The sequence below is a fragment of the Verruconis gallopava genome (assembly GCF_000836295.1).
Source record: "Verruconis gallopava strain CBS 43764 unplaced genomic scaffold supercont1.18, whole genome shotgun sequence".
In the NCBI taxonomy this organism is placed as follows: Eukaryota; Fungi; Ascomycota; class Dothideomycetes; order Venturiales; family Sympoventuriaceae; genus Verruconis; species Verruconis gallopava.
Genome location: NW_015622154.1, coordinates 75,572 through 94,098, shown reverse-complemented (window position 1 = coordinate 94,098; position 18,527 = coordinate 75,572). Strand labels below are relative to the sequence as shown.

At 48.9% G+C, this 18,527-nt stretch overlaps 8 protein-coding genes across 10 annotated transcripts; 2 read left to right on the top strand and 6 right to left on the bottom strand.

The window, feature by feature from the left end:
• Positions 1-1,254: 1,254 nt before the first annotated feature.
• Positions 1,255-3,184, bottom strand: PV09_05649 (uncharacterized protein). The gene has a single exon (XM_016359180.1). It carries the CDS (start codon positions 3,139-3,141, stop codon positions 1,567-1,569), a length of 1,575 nt encoding a protein of 524 aa, XP_016212859.1. The 5' UTR covers positions 3,142-3,184; the 3' UTR covers positions 1,255-1,566.
• A 208-nt stretch (positions 3,185-3,392) lies between these two features.
• Positions 3,393-5,451, bottom strand: PV09_05648. 2 transcript variants are annotated; one of them, XM_016359179.1, is made up of 3 exons: positions 4,168-5,451; positions 3,872-4,114; positions 3,393-3,788 (listed from the first exon to the last, which is right to left on the bottom strand). In XM_016359179.1, the coding sequence occupies exons 1-3, from the start codon at positions 5,181-5,183 to the stop codon at positions 3,719-3,721; spliced, it is 1,329 nt and encodes a 442-aa protein (XP_016212858.1). In that variant the 5' UTR covers positions 5,184-5,451; the 3' UTR covers positions 3,393-3,718. The 2 variants fall into 2 exon arrangements, with proteins under 2 accessions (XP_016212858.1, XP_016212857.1); XM_016359178.1 differs by having other exon boundaries at positions 3,393-4,114.
• A 191-nt stretch (positions 5,452-5,642) lies between these two features.
• PV09_05647 (uncharacterized protein) lies at positions 5,643-7,419 on the bottom strand. The gene is made up of 3 exons (XM_016359177.1): positions 7,024-7,419; positions 6,117-6,974; positions 5,643-6,061 (listed from the first exon to the last, which is right to left on the bottom strand). The coding sequence occupies exons 1-3, from the start codon at positions 7,368-7,370 to the stop codon at positions 5,788-5,790; spliced, it is 1,479 nt and encodes a 492-aa protein (XP_016212856.1). The 5' UTR covers positions 7,371-7,419; the 3' UTR covers positions 5,643-5,787.
• A 142-nt stretch (positions 7,420-7,561) lies between these two features.
• Positions 7,562-9,414, top strand: PV09_05646. Of its 2 annotated transcripts, none has more exons than XM_016359176.1 (4): positions 7,562-7,610; positions 7,872-8,303; positions 8,361-9,005; positions 9,055-9,414. In XM_016359176.1, the coding sequence occupies exons 2-4, from the start codon at positions 8,222-8,224 to the stop codon at positions 9,246-9,248; spliced, it is 921 nt and encodes a 306-aa protein (XP_016212855.1). In that variant the 5' UTR covers positions 7,562-7,610; positions 7,872-8,221; the 3' UTR covers positions 9,249-9,414. The 2 variants fall into 2 exon arrangements, with proteins under 2 accessions (XP_016212855.1, XP_016212854.1); XM_016359175.1 differs by having other exon boundaries at positions 7,562-7,809.
• PV09_05645 (dimethyladenosine transferase) lies at positions 9,251-10,595 on the bottom strand. Its single transcript, XM_016359174.1, has 2 exons — positions 10,445-10,595; positions 9,251-10,389 (listed from the first exon to the last, which is right to left on the bottom strand). Exons 1-2 carry the CDS (start codon positions 10,555-10,557, stop codon positions 9,366-9,368), a joined length of 1,137 nt encoding a protein of 378 aa, XP_016212853.1. The 5' UTR covers positions 10,558-10,595; the 3' UTR covers positions 9,251-9,365.
• A 380-nt stretch (positions 10,596-10,975) lies between these two features.
• PV09_05644 (uncharacterized protein) lies at positions 10,976-12,205 on the top strand. Its single transcript, XM_016359173.1, has 3 exons — positions 10,976-11,146; positions 11,284-11,551; positions 11,602-12,205. Exons 2-3 carry the CDS (start codon positions 11,354-11,356, stop codon positions 12,016-12,018), a joined length of 615 nt encoding a protein of 204 aa, XP_016212852.1. The 5' UTR covers positions 10,976-11,146; positions 11,284-11,353; the 3' UTR covers positions 12,019-12,205.
• PV09_05643 (uncharacterized protein) lies at positions 12,041-14,189 on the bottom strand. The gene is made up of 4 exons (XM_016359172.1): positions 13,989-14,189; positions 12,791-13,930; positions 12,662-12,743; positions 12,041-12,609 (listed from the first exon to the last, which is right to left on the bottom strand). The coding sequence occupies exons 1-4, from the start codon at positions 14,100-14,102 to the stop codon at positions 12,119-12,121; spliced, it is 1,827 nt and encodes a 608-aa protein (XP_016212851.1). The 5' UTR covers positions 14,103-14,189; the 3' UTR covers positions 12,041-12,118.
• Positions 14,190-14,665: 476 nt separating this feature from the next.
• On the bottom strand, positions 14,666-18,512 carry PV09_05642 (uncharacterized protein). Its single transcript, XM_016359171.1, has 2 exons — positions 18,398-18,512; positions 14,666-18,317 (listed from the first exon to the last, which is right to left on the bottom strand). Exon 2 carries the CDS (start codon positions 18,229-18,231, stop codon positions 14,968-14,970), a length of 3,264 nt encoding a protein of 1,087 aa, XP_016212850.1. The 5' UTR covers positions 18,232-18,317; positions 18,398-18,512; the 3' UTR covers positions 14,666-14,967.
• Positions 18,513-18,527: the final 15 nt, after the last annotated feature.

Here is an 18,527-nt window from a genome sequence, read left to right as displayed (position 1 = left end):
GCAACGAGACCAACAACGACAACGGTATGCTACGGTGAAAGGGCGGGGGATAAGGAGCGTGACGGGTGAGAGATGGGACGAGGCTGCGTGATCGTGTGGTGAAACGAGCGTTGGCGGCGATGGGGAAAAAATGGCGTTGCGCTTTGTTGGTCGAATGTTCGATGCTCACGGATGACTTCATAGCAAAGTCAGTGCACAAGCAAGTGCCCAGCGCACCAGAAAGACAGCCAACGGCGCTCCCACGCTTGTGGGGGGGAAGCGGGCACAGAGTTCACGGCTGCCGCTGGCTTGTGCCAGCCAAGGTGGCCTTGGACCAGTGCAGCGCCGGCCCAGCACAGCAACGCGACGCTCGGGACGGGCGATTCTGCTCTCCATCGACCGAACTTTCGACAGCCGCGGCGTCGTGCAGGGAAGAACGCGGCGACGACGTCGTGCAGCGTCCGCCTGAGCGTGGCCACAGGAGACGCCTCCGACATCATCGTCAGTGGGCCAGCGCCGGCGCAATACACGACAGCAAAGCTCTGCGAACTTGAGCAGCGCGGCCGGCGTCTCGCCAGCCGCTCCCCACGCACTCTCTGCGACGTCGTCTTCGCCTCGCACACGCACGAGGCGACCGGTGGTGCGACGGAGGTTCTGTCGGCGGACGTGCTGCCGCTGGTCTGGGCCGCCGACTCCGCATACACTTTCAGCTAAGAGAGACAACAATCAAGTTTTGTCTGCCACGCTCGAAGACACTGGGGCCCGGTTTTTGGCGCCTGCTACCCTGCACAGAACCCGGCGAGCGTGCAGCTTTCCTGGCTTTTCCACCTATGCGCGGACGACGCCATGCCCGAGCCTGCCCAAAGGTGTTCCTATCGTGACAGCGGTTCGGGTCTGTGGAGGTTTGTTCTCCGTCTCCAGCTCCACCACCGCCAATACGCCACCCACGTTTCTTGGACGGACTGCGATGGCCCAGCCTGCTCCTCAGTTGTCTGAACAGGTTCAAGAATACACCTCGCGTCCAAAGCAACAACCTCTACGTAATCATTCCGTTCCCCCATCGCGTCCATGGCTCACTGTTCCCTGCGCCTGCCATGGGTGCCACAGAGAGTGTGACGAGCAGCCCCCCTCTCGCTCTGCCTTTCCACACAGTGCAGAGCTCTGCACTTGCTCCTCATTCAACAAGCCCAGCGTGAGTCCCATTCACGCAGATGTCTTACGCACGCCCTTCAAATGCGTCTCGCTTGTCGCATGAGGTCGTTCAAATGGCAAGGACGTGCGTCGAACCACAGGACAAGGTTCCATCAGATTCCATCTCCGTTCAGCACGGAAAAAGCTTAATCTATGAAGCTTTTACTACTCAACTAACCCGTCCAAAGGCCTCTGCCGAAACACGCGCGCCTTGTGCTTGAATGCTGAAACATCGCCGTCTTGTGTGCCGTATTTTCTACAGGTACCGTGACCCCCTCACGGATCGGCATCCTATCTAGAAAGGAACCGACACTTGAAGTATTCGCGTAGAAGTATGCCCGTTTCCAGGTTCGCACGTATTCGAGTTCATGCACGCCCTAGTTTGTGATTTCGATCTCAACTCGAATCGCTGTCGACAGCAGTCCTTCGCCCTGTGCTGGCCTTCTTGCCCTTTTTGTTCGCAGGATTTGCCTTGGATACTGTTGCTGTCCGCTTTGCCTTCGCCCCCTTCTTGTCTACTTGCGCCTGGATTCTATCTCTCTCAGCTTGACCTTGGCTATGCAGTTCTGCCTCTAGCTGCAAGAACTCTGCGCTCTCTACGTCCATGCCAACTAAGGATTCAAGCAATTTGATCTCCCGTGCCCAGATCGACTTATCGGCTTCTTCCTTCCCAGTCTTAACATTCTTCACCTCGATCGGCGTTTCCAACACCATCGGCAGCCCCCATAAGCGTGGCTCGTTCATGATATTGTGAAATGCTCGGAGGCCAAGAAAACCTGTGCCAATGTTTGCGTGTAGGTCGCGGCCACTGTTGAAAGGTGCTTTCGAGTCGTTCATATGGAGCGCTTTCAAGTACTTCAGACCAACAATTTCATCAAACTTGTCCATTACGGCTCTGAACGTTTCCGGCGTTCGCAAGTCATAGCCGGCGGCAAACACGTGGCATGTGTCAAGGCACACGCCCACCCTTTCCTTATCATCGATCAGATCAATTGTTTGTGCCAGATCTTCAAACGTGGCACCCAAAACGTTCGTGGAGCTGGTCATTGTCTCAAGCAACGTCACTACATCTCCTGATGATGGATCTTTGTGTGCCTTATTCAGCTGCTGCGCCAGATGGGCAATTGCATGCGCTCGAGTCTCCGAGGCTCCGCAATTGCCAGGATGGAAGTTATACAGACGTATACCCAACTTCGAACAGCGTTGAAGATCGTCCAAGAAGGAATCATATGCCTGCTTTGCACGCGGGGGATCAGGATGCGCGAGATTCACCAAATATGAACCGTGAGGAACTATTGGTGGTATAGCATGATCAGGGCTCCCGTACTTATGCTCTCTGCAGTGGGACAAAAAGCCGGCGACTTGCTCGTCTCGTAAAGCCGGATTCTCCCACTTCCGCTGGGACTTTAGAAATAGAGCCAATGCATTGCCGCCTATATTCACGCTTTCAAGGATGGCGTTCTGAACCCCGCCTGCACTGCTCACATGCGCACCGATGAGCACCTTAGAGCCTAGTGTTCGCGACGCAAGAGGCATTGCTTCTCTCCTCTCGCCCTTTGCTTTTCTCTGATGTCTAGTCGGGCCTACAATGGCGCTGTCTGAATCAGCGCCTTTCTTATCTGCAACCTCGTCCTTAACTTGACTTCTCTTTCCCTTGCCTCGAATTGGCGTCGCTACAGATGCAATACTCGTCTCCTCTTCCTGAAGCTTGACCTGGCCCTCTGCGTTCCTCTTTACAAGAACTTCTGCTGCTTTCCCACACTGTGTGCGCGACGTTTTCCTTGAGGCTTTCGGCACTCGTGTAGCAGCATGCTCTTCGCTGTTGTCAACTTCAGTGTATGCCAGCGCGTTGCGACTCCGTTTGCGTCGTGGGGGCGACGCAACTTCTCCGATCGTGCGCTTCCCCTTCCTGATGTCTAACTCTGTATGGGACGAATATGCTGCTCCAGGTTGACTAATTTTTGTTGGCATTTCAGAATTCTTACAATTTTCAAAGCTCAGCACTAGAAATGTGATTGTTTGCATACAAATTGGGGTCGAGAGCTGGTGAGCCGACATTCGCTTCACGGACCCTGACACGTGATGAACAACTATTAGCAAGGCCAGATACCAGCCTTGCAGTCAATGGCAGCTAGTAACATGTAGCAGTTAATAACGTAGTAGATTCTCATGACTCACATGAAATAAGTGGCAAAGAATTTGATAGCATTTATCATGTCATACTCCTATTTGCATTGTACAATAAGAACACTGAGCACTTCTTTAAAAACCCTCCGCCAACTCTATAAACCTTCCGACTATTGTGTCCAGCTCTTCTCTCTCTCTCTCAATTACAGCACTGTCTTTTTGAAGTGAGTCTAGTACCACATGCAGATGAGGTAAAACAAGCATTGCAATAGCTTCTATACTAGTTTTTGTGACGTGACTCATCAGCTCAGCGAGCTCGTGCAAGCACTTTTCGCGTGCATCATGCACACGTTCTGCATCTTCAGAGCTGATCGCAGCCAGCCGATTTGCAAAGTAGAAGCGCGTTGATATCAACGCCGATCTAAGGAAGATTTTTTGAAGCTCCCAACGGGTATGCATGCGGGCTTGCTGGGATGGAAATGCCTCCTCCACTGGAAAAACCTTAGGGTTAGGCAGGGTCGCTAATTCAGGGTGTCCAGTCGACATCATCATGTCGAGATTGAATAGAACTGACTTGAGCACGGATATTTCCCCAATTTGGTCATCAGAGAGGTCGAATTTGACGAGAGGTTGCTGGAGAGAGTAAATACGAGAAATTAGATTGAATCCCTCCAGCGATGAGAGTTGCCCCTGTGGTTTGTCTTGAATACAGTCCTTATAGATGTAGTAATCATCAGTTGCTTGGGGAGGATGCGGAAGTTGCGATGCCCGGCGAGGTGGAATGATGTCGAGTATGACCCCGCTTTGTTGAAGATGTCTATAGGATGATCAGTATAAGTCCCTAATCATAAGCTCAGTCGTACTAAATACCTAGTGAAAATGTCGACTGCCCAATATATGCGCCTACTAATCTCTATCGTAACGAAGTCTGCAGTGTTTCCGTCCGCCAGGACACCATTGCGTTCAACACCAAGAAAACGTACGATAGCCAAGGCCTCAGTGAGATGCAATTCAACTCGTGGGTAATTTCTTTCCACATAACATACGAGGCCCAGAAAAAAGGAAGTCGCGGCGTCATTCACGTTCTCTTCGCTCATTAGCGGACTCCGCGACTGCTCACATAAAATGATGCACCGGCTTATGAATTCTTTGACAGTAGTCGACTGTCCGTCTTGCCCAAGCTGCCCAATAGCAGTATTTACTTTCCGCGGAAACAAAGTTGCAAAAGCAGCAAGCATCGATGAGATTAGAGCATTAAATGATTTGCACTGGGCGTCGTCTCGCTTTCTCAGGTTATCCATAACGAGATGCTCATGCGGAAACGGAAAGATCGGGTACAGATACGTGAAAAAGTCGTAAACCAAGCGATGTATCGTCTCAAATGGGACGATTGAGTCCAAACTCGAATACGGTGAGGTTGATTCTGGTGGGAGTGTAGTTGGGATTTGATTCATTTCAGTGAGTTCATAGCGCGTACGTTTCAGCTCTTCTGCAACTTTATTCGCAGGACCTCTCCTTTTTACTGGCCGGACAAAAGTGCACGCGATATCCAGGTCGACACAACTCTTGCACGGTACCTCATTGCCGCACTTAACCTTCCGTCTGCTGCACGCATCACAAGCTCGTCCCAATCTTCGTTGCCGAGAAACATGGTCATGGTTTGTCTGCTGAGCATTTGATGGTATTTCATCATTCGCAACTGCCGCTGCTGCTGCTTGAAGCTGTAACTCGAGAATTCGCTCCTCCGCTTGTGACATGTTAACTGAAAATGCTTCTTGCCCAGGGATATTGGCAAGACTTGGTTCAATGAGATTGTGACTCGAGACGTGTTGTTCTCTTGTACGCCCAGAGTTTTCCTCGAGCATATGGTCGTGATCACTACTCATGGCCGCGTCATGTAAGATCCCAATAGTAGAGTTATCGGAAGACACAAAGATTTTGAATATTCGGTCATATCCCTGGATGAACAGCGGGTATAGTGGTTAGGCCATAGTCACGAATTACTTCCCGATCATGTAAAAAGCAAAAGATTAATGGGATTGAATGTCAAATTGAAGCTCCAAACAAGCAGTATGGGGAAAGGTGAAGAGATTCCAAGAAGCGAAGAGAAGGGAATATATTTCCAGCCAATCACGTCGTGCCAAGGCATTTCCAGATGCATTTCCCTCAGCATGCACAGCACATTATGGCTAAGTATGGGCATATTGGCACAATATGTATTTAGCCGCAATGTTGATCTTTAAATATCGTTAATTGAGGGAGGCAAGCACCATCGCCTGGGAATTCATGCATGTTCGGTTGGCAAAATCTCGGTGTCACTATGGCAAATCTGCGGCGAAACCAGTGGCAAAAGGAATCTGATCCCGGCTTCTGTAATAAATTTGGAACATCGGGTCTTACTGATACATGTTTCTCAGAAGAAATCCAGAACGCCAGAAAGTACGCTAGATGCACGATAGTACATTTTTCATCATCATATCGCTAAGGAAATCAAGCCTGCTTTTTCCCAATTCTGGTATCAACACTGCTGATAAGATATGCTGCAAGCAAAATGCTCCCCAAGCCAGCTGCAATAGTGAGTGGCTTTCGATACCCCGCTGTCCATGGATAATCATATGTGACGATGAGATCCCTGTCTCGCCATTCGTCAACTACATTCAGAGCCGTAAGCTTGAGCGTAGGACGACCAAGAGTGTCCATAAACGTCTTATGTATCGTGATTTCCTCTTTGACAAGTGGAACAGACGTCGTAAATTTGATGTTCCTATGTAACAGCATTAGTTCGAATCGATCTTGGCGCTTTTTTTGGGGGACCTTACTGAGCTCCTTCCGGCAGGATTATTCGCACTTCAACTCTCTCATATTCCACACCCTCATTCATCTTAGGACCCTCCATGAATGGAACCTTTAATACATAGCTGTCTCCAGTCTTTGACTTCCTCAAATACTTCTCAAGCCCACCATTCCAGCCAACTCTGAAACTGTACTTCCATCCGCCAAAGACAGGATATCGTGGTTTCACTTCAAGAAGGGCTTCTCTTGAATTAGTCCTGAATCGACTTGTCGACACGTTGCCAATATCGTCCGTGAAGTAGGCATCCACGCTTCCAACGTGAAGGGGTATTTTCAGCTCTTTAAGCGCAGTGGTTGGCGGGCTGGCATATTGAGTCATCTGCCATTGCACGCGAGAAAAGTGATCTTTAAGCCTAGCAGCACGATTCCCTAGCCAGAATCGTTCTTCTGTTGCAAGATTTCCGCCCCAGTGAGAGACCTCAACATCACGCTCAAGCAATGTAACGTGAATCAGAGGCTTTGTAAACTCGTACCTCATACTGATTTCCTGCACCGCGCTTGCCGGCACATTCTCATACGGTCCATACGTAAATGTACTACCCTGTCTCGTTGGATCTTCGCCGCCATCTGAGTTTTTGTTGGGAATGACAGTATAATCTGGAATGTTCGTGGTTGGGAACTTAAATTTCGTCTTCTGTTTCAAGGTGCTGTATGCAGAAGGTGCATATGCAGACGTTTTGTATAGAAGAGTCTGTTGGCCCATTTGCTCAATTGTTTCTGGTAGGGGCGAGATAGCAGAAAGAACAGTGTACGTGATGCCTAAGGTGATCTCAGCCTTTGGCTCGAGTGGCTTTGAAAGATGGACCAGGACATATTCCGTTTGACTATACATAGTTAGAAGTTTTCATTATCTAAACAAGGTCGTATTGGTACCTTCCGGACTCAATTGCAATTATTTCTGTCTTAAATGGCGGTTGTGACGCCGCCTTCTTGTCCCTGACCTCCAGTCCTCCTATCCTCGACATCAAGTCCGCATCGAACGGAATGAAGTAATCAGTTTGCGGCTCTGAGTCAATATTACGCACCACGACATTGATTGTTTCCCTAGGGTAACCTTTATCCAGGTTTACATTCCTCACAAGGTTCACATTCTGGAAGACCTGGGGTGGTTTAAAGGTACTTGGGAGAATCTGCTTTGACAATGGAGTCGAAGAATTAGTTGCAGAAATAGCAGAGGTAGCAAGGGCAGCAAATATGCCCAGCATCGATGGCAACCTCATTATGATTGAGGTCGTGGCTCCGTCTGGAACAAAGGTAGCATTGAAGGATGCAGTGTTCGTGGTGACGCGGCTGCACTGGGAGCTTGAACTGGCCACATTTGCGGAGATCAAATGATAAGATAAGATCTCTTGGCATTTTGCTCTCTGCTCAAAGTACGGACATGATGGTCTGGAGTTGTCAGTCTGCCTGAAAAATCTCTGAGGATTTTATCCTCGTTGAAGCTTTGTAGAGGCGTCTCGGTTAGTAATAACAATAGCATATTCAAAAACAAGTCCTTCTGTCAACCCATCTTCGATAAGCCCCAAGAAACTGCGTTACAATCTCTCTTTGCACGCATCACGTCCATCATTCCCATCAAATCTCACAGCTCACCTGTCATTCAGGTCCAGAGCGTTTGACCATGAAATTTTTCAGCACCTATAGAATGTTAAATCTCGTGTCTGTTGCATTCACCTCCACTGCTTTCGCAAAAGGGATCTCTTCACTAATTATAAGCATAGAGAACGTGCCCAATAAGACAATAAGCATAAATTAGTGGGGCAAGGCACGCCCACATCTTCTTCAAACTCTCGAAGCTCATGGGTAAAGAATACAATTGGTCTTAGAACTTCCACTCGTAGACTTGCATGTACGTGCATTGTACCATAATATACCACTCTATTCTCTTCTGGCATCTGAGTGCAAGGGACTTTCTACGTGAGGAGAACAGGAGCGTCGGTTGTCGAAGGTCCAAAACTAGTCGTCCCAAACTTCTCTCGAGCTGACTCACTGTCACAACCGACCCCGAAGTCGGATTCGTTCGGCAAACCTAAATCCTCATTTAAAGCATCGGAACAATTTCAGTAAAAAAATGGATGTGACGAAGAGCTTGGATCTCGGGACTCTTTTCTCAGCGAAAGATCTCGTCATTGCCATTACTGGCGGCGGCACAGGTAAGTAGCTTAGTCCCTACAACTTCCAGGACTACCAAATCTAATCCAAGCTGGAAGGCATCGGTCTAGCATTTGCATCCGTATTGGCTAAAACAGGAGCAAAAAAAGTCTATATCCTGGGACGACGAAAGGACGTCTTGGTCAAGGCTGTTGAAACGATCGGAACTGATAACGTGGTCCCCATCGTCTGTGATGTCACAAATCCTTTCACGGTCACTTCTGCAGTCCAACAGATAGAGAAAGAGGTGGGCTACCTCGACGTACTTGTGAATAACGCAGGCGTGTCTGGACCCGACAATCGGCCTATGTACAGCGCGAACAGCATCCATGAGCTGCAAGAGAGCATGCTAGCCCAATGGCCAGGTTGGGCAAACACACTTTCAATAAACACTAGCTCGGTCGTACTGGTCAGTGGCCAGTTCTTGCATTTGCTCGACGCTGGAAATGCGAAGAGAGGTTGGGAGTCCGGTAAACTGGAGTTTGGCGGTCGCCCCCGCTCGCGCAAGGATGTCGAGGGCATAGATAAAGATGACTTGCGAACGAGTCAGATAATCACTGTTGCCTCTATCGCGGCATATAACCGCTACATCACGGCCGGTCTAGCTTACGGTGCCTCCAAAGCTGGCGCCGTGAGCATAGGAAAAGCTCTAACCAGCATATTAGGCCCATGGGGTATCCGTTCAAATGTGATCTGTCCGGGCAGTAAGTTATTTCTTTGGCATTTAGTTGAGCGCGGCTAATCTGCTTCAAGTCTTTCCTTCAGAGATGACAGCGGGTACAGCACCGGAGTTTCCATACGATAAAGTGCCAGCTGGAAGACAAGGCACATATGACGAGATTGCGGGAACAATCCTGGGGTTGGTAGGTCGAAGTGGAGCGTATTTCAATGGCCAGGTTACTGTTGTGGATGGTGGCCGCTTGTCACAAATGCCAGCAACTTACTAGTCATCTTCAAACTTTAGTCTGTGTTGAATGACGGCATTCAGATGAAACTATAGATTCGATGCCAAATTCCAATAACCACCAACACCATACTGATGAATATGAGAAACGCTGAATATATCATGCAAAATGTATGCCCTCTTCGTTGAATCCTTCAAGTAACCTTAAGAAATCGTTTTGGTCACACATTCTTGCTCTCGTATTCGCCAATCCAGTGCTTTCAAGAACCTTCTTCACCTTTTTCCTGACCAGTTCAGAAACTTTGCCTTTCTTTTTTCGTTTGAGCTCTCTCTCTTTGTTTTCATCGATCCTCCTGGCCATTTCTTCCTTGAAAAAATCGGGCAGATCATCCTCATCATCCATATCCATGATGCCGGGCCACTCATCCTCTTGTTGCTCTTCAACATCCATCATCTCCTCGCCCTCCTCAATCGGACCGTCATCCAATACCACGTCGTTTTGCGCGCACCAAGTTCTATAATTTCGCTCGATCAAGTCCATGACCGAACTTGTGCCTATAAAACTACTGCTAAGAGTCTTATTTTTGCGAACAAAACATATCCGCAGCAGTCCATCCCACTCCTCGTAGCTTATCGCTGGTCTAGGTACGATTGGTGCTATACGGACAACGCTAGATTCAACTTGTGGAGGTGGATTGAAATTGTTACGGCCAACTTTCATGATGTGGTCTATCTTTGCCCACATTTGCGCATTGACACTCAATCGAGAGTACAGCTTGTCGCCTGGTTTTGCGAATAGACGCATCGCAAATTCCCTCTGAAACATAAGTATGCACACTCTCGGAGCGGGATTCTGCGCCAAAAGCTTGAAGACGAGCGGACTCGATATTTGGTAGGGCGTATTCGATATGCACACATCGAAATATGGCAGTTGCTGCATTTTGATGACATCGCCAAGCAACACTTCCAGTCTCTTCTGCTGAGGCGTACCCATGACACGTTTACTCAGTTCAGCAGCCATACGCGGATCTAGTTCGACCGCTATGCATTTCTTTGCCTTCTCTAGTATGCGAACAGTAAGATTACCAGAGCCGGGACCGACTTCGAGGACTACGTCCGATTGATTCAGGTTCGCCTTGGTGACTATAGCATCTGCAACGCCAGGATTCTTAAGGATGTGCTGGCTATTTCGTGGCGTATCAGCGACTGAGTCTTTGTGGAAAATGGTGGTAAAGATACCCAAGATCGGTGTTCATCTTAAAGATGCTGTTGCCCAATTTAGGCTTCGCAGCCTGTCCTGCATAAGGACTGCCACTGCTTGCATTGTTCTTTTTTCGGGCAGCCTTGGGCATAGTTCATAAGTCACCAGTCGTTCTTTTGTCTATAAGCACAAAAGTTTGTCGCAAATGCGCTCCTGCGATGAGAAAACTGTTATCGATAAGGCGACAAGACCAGGCATGTGTGAGCTATGCCGAAAGTGGAACCGTAGGTGGATCTTGCAGTCGTCGACATGTCGTAAACCAGTATATTTCGTCATGAAGTTGTCAATCTTCTCTGGTAATATTCGATGCCCGCTGTGTAGTTTGTAAATCAGGATCCAATTGATCTGCCTACACCTTCAGCCTCACCAATAGGCTCCAATGTCCCTCGAAATGATGCTGCAAGAGAATCAAATCGCAAGCCCACCTAATTTTTCTGCGTGTCTGAACTGGGGACTTGCCCAGCCGCGTTGTAGTCCAAAGCATGATCTGCGATCAAACATGACAGTCCCATCTTAGTGTCTCTTCTGTGTATTCCACCAAGCACCGCTTGTGCGGAGTACGTGGTTGTAGTCATGACGTAGTGCACTCTTCATTCCTTAATTCAATATAAGAAGAGTCGAGTATCGACTGAAGCTGAATCTCTAAATACTGCACCTTTCTAATCAACCTGTCCGTGATTGTAAGTCCCAGTTCCGAATCACTCCATACTCGAAGACATAGAAAGCCAAGTCTAGTCTAAGATTTGTTGGAACATATACTAGCAACTCTCCTATTATTTCCATCATCATCATCATTGTTACTTATACTTTCGTCTAGCACGCTGTTTTCACGTTCGACTTATAGCTTACACTCGTCAAGAAAGCTGTCTTAGCGTATTTAAAGAGCAATGTCATATTCGAACACCAATACCGGCAGCCAACATGCCGATCCGTACAAGGAGAAGAACCTTGATACGGAGGCTACCCTAGAAGAGAGGATTAATGACCTCGTCAGCTTTGCAGAAAAGCAGAAGTTTTGCATGATGACAACTCGGATTGCTGATAGCGGATTGCTGGCCTCACGGTGCATGGCGCTTGCAGCGAAGGTACTTTGTGTATGTTCTCAAGGGTTACCTGAGCTGATAACAGTTAACAGGAGGGTAATGGAGTCGACTTTCTCTTCCACGCAAACTCCGAGTCTGGCAAGACCGATGACTTGAAGTCAGACTCGGATGTCAACCTGGCTTTCCTCTCGTCAAGCGGCGAATGGGCATCGATCAGCGGCAAAGCTGAAATCGTAACGGATCGTGAGGCTATTAAAAAGTATTACTCTCCAACGTTGAAGGCCTGGCTCGGCGACCTGGGTGACGGCAAGCACGATGGGGGACCTGAAGATCCTCGAATTGTGCTTATCAAGGTGAAGGCTGTGACAGCGCAATACGCAATCAGCCGGCGAACAATAATTGGCGGCGTGATTGAGGTTGCCAAGGGAATCGCAACGGGCGAGGCACCAAGTGTGAATAAGCTGAGACACATTAGCGAAGCGGAAATTCAACAGTGGCGTGCGAAGTAGATGTGTTGAGAGAATGACGAGTCTACGAGAAGCACTGGTAGTTGTCATGAATCTGAAATAGCCCAGTGTATTCTACCAAAATAACAAAGATGTTGGCGTCTCAGAGTTTGGCAACCACCTGGTCAATCTTCGGCTTTCCAGGCCTTGTTGGTCTCCAGCATTGCACCTCGGCAATATCTTCCCAATCTTTTGGGAAATACATCATGCCCAGCTTCTTCTTTAGGATCTTCCCACTGGCTGTCTTCGGCAAATCACCTTCGACAACTCTGAGCAATGTGGGCATTTTGTAACTAGCTAACCTGCTCTTGAGGTCTCGTCGCAGATCTGCGATCGTGTATCTGAATCTATCATCACCGTATTCGGTTCTGAAATGATACGATGATGACTCTTCTTCATGGAGTGTCATTACAGCCCCCACGCGTTGACCAAATTCTTCGTCATCAACTCCGACAACAATGATCTCAGCCACGTAGGGCAGCGCTAGAATTTCTCGTTCGATATCGAGAGCAGATATCTTGTAACCACCAGATTTGATTATATCTTGAGAAGCACGACCGATGATATAGTAATACTTCCCTTCGCGTCGAGCAACTAACGCGCATTTATTAGTCTACTTTATGGCAAGCGATCATAGATTACCTACTGTCACCTGTCTTGAAGTACCCTTCCTCATCATGGGCGTTTGCAGTAGCTTCTGGATCTCCTAGGTATTTGGCAAACATGTGCTAAAGAGCTGTTAGCGTACGAGTGGATGTTGGAGAAGGGATAATACATGATTCCTGACAAGCACCTCACCCTCATCACCGTTAGAGAGCTGCACATCATATCCCGTAACTCTCTCGCCAACCGAACCATCAGGTGCGTCCGTGTCTCCTAGTCTAACCTTAAACACAGCGCCAAATTCCGTCCCGCCGTATCGCTGTACGATTCTATTCTGCAAAAGATCCGTCCAGAACTGAGCAATTGGATGCGGCAGCGCCGATGTACCACATAATACCGCTCTAAACTGTCTAGCTCCCGCAACGTACTCCGCAATCAAGGCGGGCTGCAATTTACTGAGCACTTGTTGATAATGTCGCCGCATACGCATGTATATCGTAGGCACTCCCGAAAAGAATGCGAGTCGACGCTTGGGATTGATGGCACCTTCACGCCAACGATTCCACATCCACTCTTCATCAAAGCTGCCGCTGCGAAACTCGATCGTAGCACCCGCAATCAACACTGGGAAGAACATTACTCCAATACCGGTCGCATGGTGGACGGGAAGACAGTGCAAGAGCACATCGCCTTCCGAGAAACCGTAATGATCAGCTATCTGATAAGCAAAGTCGTGCGTGAATGATCGTCTCATGACGGCTCCTTTGGGTGGTCCTGTAGTGCCAGATGTGAAAATGACTACTCCAGGCCCGTTCTCGTCCAGACTGCCGCTTGTACTTATTAACATGTCTTCCGTAGACAAACAGGGAGAGCTGGTGGACGGTTTTATAGGTATGCATCGGAAGTTCTTATTCCGGCCCTCTCTCGTCAGCTTTTCAATCCCTCTCCCAAGTTCGACCGCACTGGAACCCGCAAGTACCGCAACTGCCTCGCATTTGTTGACAAAGTACATTGCTTCTTGCAATGGTAGTGCAGTCGTGATAGGTACTACTGCTGCCCCGAGCGCTAGCACTGCGAGAACCGCGACAGCATATTCGTAGCCCCCTGGAGCTAACACGGCAACATATATCTCTCTACCCTCTCTCATGGCGGAAACGGTCTTTCGACCAAGCCGTCGTGCGATGACTTGCCTAAAGGCAAGAACATCAGATAAAAGCTCCAGATACGTCTTTTCTACATTCGTCCGGACGTCGCGAATCGCTAATAGCGGTGGTCGTCGATTTGCTAGTCTCAACAAACGACTAAACAAAGGCTACGAGATTATCAGCACGTGATTATCCGAGAGCGTTCTTCGCCTTCGTAAAACGAACCATAAACGGGAACACGTTCCATCCATGATGTGGCGGTATAAAACTCGTTCTATCCCAAGATTTGTTCTGTATTGCTGAGGTTGCCTCATCCGACGCTCGCACGGGACCGGCCATAATTACTGCACTTTATCTGCATTATCGATCTAGATGCGGACCTGGCAGCCTCTTTAAGAAGTACTCCTCGACGATTCTGAATTGCCCCATGGTAAATTCGTCGGAGGTCCAGGCGCAACCGTGGTCGCTGGTACCCCGCTGTACGAGATGGGGCTGGCGCAAATCGGCGTTATCCCGCAAGTTGTCGGCGGCCTGAGGAATTTTGCCATCACTTCTGGAATGGCAATTATGCCATGATGGAATGCCGAATGACTGTTTTTCCACTCGGCGATTTACATTTTATCTCTGTCAGTCGAGTTGACGCTGCAGAATTGTGTCAAGGGATATTCTCAATTAGGCAAAATTGGCCGACGCATTAGGTCGAGACATCAGCGGTCAAAATTGCAAATAAAGGTCATAAGAGAAAGAGAAAGAAGGTAACTTTATGCGGTAAAACTTCAGCCAAAAGCTGCTGATAAGGCTCACTACTTGAGACAAAATTATCGTACTCAACAGGTCATAGGCACGTAAATGACAGGAATTACCGTTCTTGATCTACAGGTGTGTCTTCACAAGAATGTTGTGTTTGATCAGTTGGTTTGCCTAGGACGTGTCTAAATTTACAGTGATGTCACTCGCCATTTCAGTTTCTGTTCTGAGGTCCATTCAGATGTAAGCTTCCTGAGGCCCAATTGAACTTTGCGAGCAACAAATACATGATTTAAGGGGTATCAGATATTAGTTGATAGTCTACAGAATGGTGTAAAGAGGCGAGATGGTGGATATAAAGACAACTTGCAACTCTATGCTTTTGTGCAACTTCTAACTCGCTCTCAGAAACGCACCTGCCATTCAAAAAGCCATCATGACCCAAACATTTTCTGTTTTATCCAAATTGTAGTTCATCTTCAGAAGAACTCCACTCGTCATCGCCATCCAGGAGCGGGTCAGGTTCATCTTCATTAGTATTATAGTCATCCAACTCATCTGGAGCACTACTCTCGTCCACGCTCATATCATCGTCTATCTCGTGTTCATTGGTGTCCGAAGAGATCCGATCTTCATCGACTCCACCCCAATCGTCTTCGCCGCTTTCACTTGGCATGTATTCATCCTCAAAGTCTCCAACACCGGTGATCGTCCCACTGTAAGGTGTCGCATATGCACTTGGTGTAACGCCACGCTTCTCGTTACCTCCATTAGCACGTACTTGGACGGCGTCCTGCTCAAGTGAAACGCTGTGTCTTTTTGACCCAGATTTTGTCTTTGGTTCGAAATGGCTCAAGGGCTTGATCGCACCCCCGCTTGGAATTACATCGCGCAAGTGTCTAAGCACCTGCTCAGGATCTACTTCAGGGTGCAAACTTTGAACATCTAAATGGGAGGGTGTCTGATTTGCAAATTCAGCAGAGGAAGTAGATTTGGAACGTGCAACGCGGCGACGCTTTTTTATGCGTGCTGATATAGACCGATGTGATCCCTTTACAGCTGATGGAACAAAACTTGGCAGTGCCGCAATCAACGAAGGATTCGCAATCTGTTCAAAAGAGCGGATTCGACGTTTGGATTGCTGAGATGTCGGCCGAGTAAGTTGAGGAACAGAGTTTACAAAGGCCCGGCCAGAGTGTGCAGCGTCGCTTAAAGATGTCGAGAATGCGCTGAGTTTGCGTCGGTAATTGGATGATGCCTGCGTAGGAGGAAATTCAGATGTTGGTGTGATCGGGTGATTGAATGTTCTACTGGGCGTCATGTCACGCTGCATGTTCTGGGAGGTGTCCGATGCAACGAAGGAGAAATGGCTTGCACTCCTTGAACGCTTTCGTCCTGTCCGATCGATCTTATATGATGGAGTCTGGACACTTTCGATTTCATCAATGGCGTGATGATACTTCCAACAGGGCTCCAGCGCATCTGCTTCAGGGACATCTTGATCCGACAAGCGTTCTTTGCGTAGATCATGGATTCGAGGTAGCTGCCGTAAGCTTGACCAAGTCCATCCATCCCATCCATCTTGTTTGTAACCTTCCTGAGTAGTGACGAAGAGTCGTTTTTGGCCACCAGGAGCACGCATCAAAACTCCCGATGCCAGGAACTCGGCGTTCCAGAGTGATGGCGAAACGAGCTCGGCGTCCGTCAAGAATTTCAGACAGGAAGATTTGTGAACTTTACGCAAAGGGATGAACGGGGAGGTAAAGCCTAGTAGACCCTCCTCGTTACCGTCATCCATGGCATTCTCATCCTTTGCTTGAGACATGTCATACAACAGACTGCCAAACGCTTTGACGGCGGAATTAATGAGATCTCGTGCACCAGGAGATGTAAGCGTCATGCTTCGAACTAGTCCCCGGCTTTTCAGGCGATGATAGACAATGCTATTGACTCCAGATGCTTTAGGGTAGAGTTTTCCCTGGTCGCGACTCGCCCAATGGTCGATAGCTCTATCACTCCAGCCACTCTCTGCGAATGTGAGCGATGCTCGTGACACATTTCTGCCCGCCATTGTTATCGTCCAATCATCATCTTCTTGAGTCATTCCAGGTTTTACGATGTCAGCAAAATCGTACCATATCCCTCGTAAATTCCGTCCCCAGGGCAGAAGAACGACTTCGACTTCCCAAGGCATACTCGTGGAGGGCATTTGAATTGCCTCTAGGATGTCAAGGCGACATTCAACATCTTTCAGTCTCTTCGCCGCCTCAACCCTGTCAATAGCAGTAGCGATCAAAGCGCTTGAAGTTACTGAACCCAAACTCTTCCCAGAGGCATCACTGACAAAGGAAGCGGTCTCATTGAGTGCTCTCTTATTCCGATCCTTGGCTTGTTGATTGCTTACATCTAGGTCGAGAGCTGAAATCAAGCGGCTGTGCTCATCCAATTTCGATTCAAGGTCCAGTAAACGAACATCTAGATGTTGAAGCTGCTCGTGGATATGTTCTGGAGGGATCTGGTGAAAAGAAACATTTTCCAACGCATCCAAGCGTTTGACAAGGCTGTTGATTGATTCATGGACTGAGATGTCCAGGCTTCGACTGATTTCGTTTCGGAGCGAGTTGAGCAGCGGCACAAGGCGCCGGAGCGTGTTGGGGATCTCTGCTATTGCGTCTTGGGTGGTTTGAGTCAGGGTAGACGTCGGGTCTTCGGCCTCGTTGCGTAGTACTGGATCTAGTCTATGATTTGCAGAGGATTGCTGGGAGTTTTGCGTCTGCGCCTTAACTACAGCGGTAACTCCACGTTCGAGATCATTTATAAGGTCGGTGGCACATCGAACTAGATGATCTGAACTGCATAAGGTGGGGACAGCAGCGACATTTGGGGTAGCGACTTCAGTTACGCTTTCGATAACATTGCCGGAGCCTAAGGCAGCTGCCAGTTTCTCTTCATGAATGGGTTCTACTTGGGCCGTAAGACGACGTTGATCAACAATGTGTCGCATGAACGCTCCGCTGGGGCTGGCCTGGTTCTCGGTGGATGCCTGGCGGGTGGAGGGAACGGGATCTGTACCCGGAAGGTCGTCAACGTCCGCGACTGTAGGACTTTCGCTATCTATATTTGTTGAATGAAGCCTTCGCGAAAAATCCAAGCCTAGCCCTATAGATCCATTGCATTTCGTGTGACCATGAAGTTCCGATGACGTTAAGTGAAAGGATGGAATCGACGGGAGACCGGAATGGCCACATCCTGGGGCCGGGTGTTGCTGCAGTAATGTCTGATTGAGAAGCTGCACGGGCGATACGTGCTGCTCATGCCAAGTTCGACTTGCGGCTGCAGTTGTCCGCGATGCAGAGGCGTCACGGTGTTTATTTGACCCTTTCTTGGCGATGTTGGACGGCTCGGTAGCCCCATCCTGCCTCTTCGAGAGTTCCTCCTTGTCATGAAAGCACGCGTGATGACCACATGCACACCACGGTGCTTGACTGGAAGGCGTGTCCAGTCCGAGAAGACCAACAGCTGGGCCGAGCCAGAATCTGCGGCAGCCACAGCCTGGTGGTCTTGGGCCGGCACTTAGGTCTCGATAATTGCATGGGCCCGCTGGAAGGCCATCTCTGCGCAGTGTTGTAGGTATGTTTGTGACCTCGCTAGGAACGGAGAGCGTTGACTGTTGATGCTGAGCGGAGTCGATTAGGGAGCGAACGTTGGCGGGAGCCGCCATTTGGAGGCTTCCGTTGCTGCCTAAAGGGCATTGCAGTGGAATCTGCCAACCGCCTAAGAATGCTCAGAGCTGAGCCATGACTGATGCTGTGCAATCCACCGATCAGCACCGCTATTTGAAGCCAAAGACAGCATGTATGTCGTCCATCTGCACTCGAGACACTTACATGATGCGGAAAATTCCTCGAACAGTAGAGTGCGTTCCTCGGGTCACCGACGATGAAATGGAAAGAGTCGAGGAAAGCAACGGGGAGAGACGTTCGAGTCACTCCGGCGTTCGAGGGCGCAAGAGCGAGG